This window comes from Gavialis gangeticus, unplaced genomic scaffold, assembly GCF_001723915.1.
Source record: "Gavialis gangeticus isolate Ggan-Ray unplaced genomic scaffold, GavGan_comp1, whole genome shotgun sequence".
NCBI classification, from domain to species: domain Eukaryota; kingdom Metazoa; phylum Chordata; order Crocodylia; family Gavialidae; genus Gavialis; species Gavialis gangeticus.
Window position 1 is genome coordinate 158,307,126 of NW_017729024.1, and position 1,477 is coordinate 158,308,602.

General features: G+C 36.2%; 1 protein-coding gene across 5 annotated transcripts in view; it reads left to right on the plus strand.

Annotated features, from left to right (window-relative positions):
- The window catches only part of CUNH5orf42 (chromosome unknown C5orf42 homolog), a 132,902-nt gene that overhangs the window by 70,376 nt on the left and 61,049 nt on the right, over positions 1-1,477 (plus strand). For all 5 annotated transcript variants that reach the window (XM_019517948.1, XM_019517944.1, XM_019517945.1 and 2 more), the window contains exon 27: positions 694-839. In XM_019517948.1, the coding sequence (XP_019373493.1) occupies positions 694-839 (146 nt within the window). The remainder of the gene's footprint in view (positions 1-693; positions 840-1,477) is intronic.

Here is a 1,477-nt window from a genome sequence, read left to right on the forward strand (position 1 = left end):
CATTCGCTTGTTCTTGTGCACACATGCGCTCTCTCTCTTTCATCAAAAAATAAATAGGATCATAGGAAAATAGCGCTTGAAAGGGGTCTTATGTGGTCATCTAGTTCAGCCTACTGCTCAAGACAAAATCATATCTGACTAAACCATCCCAGTGAAGTGTCTGTCTAACCTGGTCTTGAAAACTTCAAGGGATAGAGAGTCCACAGTTTCTCTAGGTATATTTGACCTCCCTCATAGTCAGAGAATTCTTCCTAATCTCCAACCTAAATTTCTGCAGCTGAAGCTTGAGGACATTGCTCCTAATTCTGTCACCTAGGGCTCCCTCTTTGTAATCACCCTCCAGGTGTTTGAAGACTGTTACCCACCTCAGTCTTCTCACTGTTAAGATACCCTTAAGATGCATAAGATACATAAAATAGAAGATACGCTTATTTATATTTGTTGTTATTTTTGTGGTTTAATGACGTATTTCATGTTTGAACGTTGTTGGCATGACATTAATCAAGGTTGTCCAAAATTTGTTAATGGTAGCGACAAGCAACCTTTTTTTATGGAGTTTAGAATTTTACTGTACAAATGTGTAACTCAACCTGGAATTTGATTTTCATGATTAGAGCAAAAGAATACACTTTTACTAAATGAAAATAATTAGACAAAACACATTTTGCAACAATTTGTAATTTTGATTAACAGAATACATTCTGAAAAGAAAATAATGAATGATATGAGTAATTCTCTACTGCACACTCTTGAAGAACGAGCAATAGATTCTGATGAAGATCTTAAAGAATTGGGACCATTCATAGAGGATGAAGTAGATGTTACATCAGAAAATGAAGGTTTGCTCATATGATAAAAATCTGCTATTTTTTATACTACCCTTAATCCAAACCAGGTTGTAATGTATGAAATGAAAACAGTAGGAGTTTTAGCTGAATACAACTGAATAAAGACTTCAGTATGTGTTCCTTGGTTGGGTAATCACCAGTAACTTACTTAATCTGAAATGAAAAGATTTTTAAAAATGCTACACTTACGTTTTTATTTTAGTAATAATTGTACTGTTTTCTCAGATATGAGACATTTATAAGATGTTCTTTTAATTGATTCTTAATCAGCGTGTGTTCTGAATGTTCATTAACTTCATAAAGGAAGAAGGCAGGGTAGCTTGGCACCTTATAGACCAGGGGCAGGCAATTATTTCAGCTGGAGGGCCACTTAATGAGTTTTGGTAAGATGTTGAGGGCCGCAAGGGTAGCCCCACCCTTTGACAGGCACCCTGCCTCCTAGTTGCCATCTTGGGACTGGAAATCCCACCCCTAACCTTTGCCACTGGAAGTCCCTTCCCTTGCCCTGGGAAATACTTCTTTTGGGAGGAGGCGCTTGCCATCTGAACCAGAAAAAAATGAAATATTCTACTAAAAATCAAACATCTACTATAACATTTTAATTTTATTACAAAAAAATATTTTTGTCA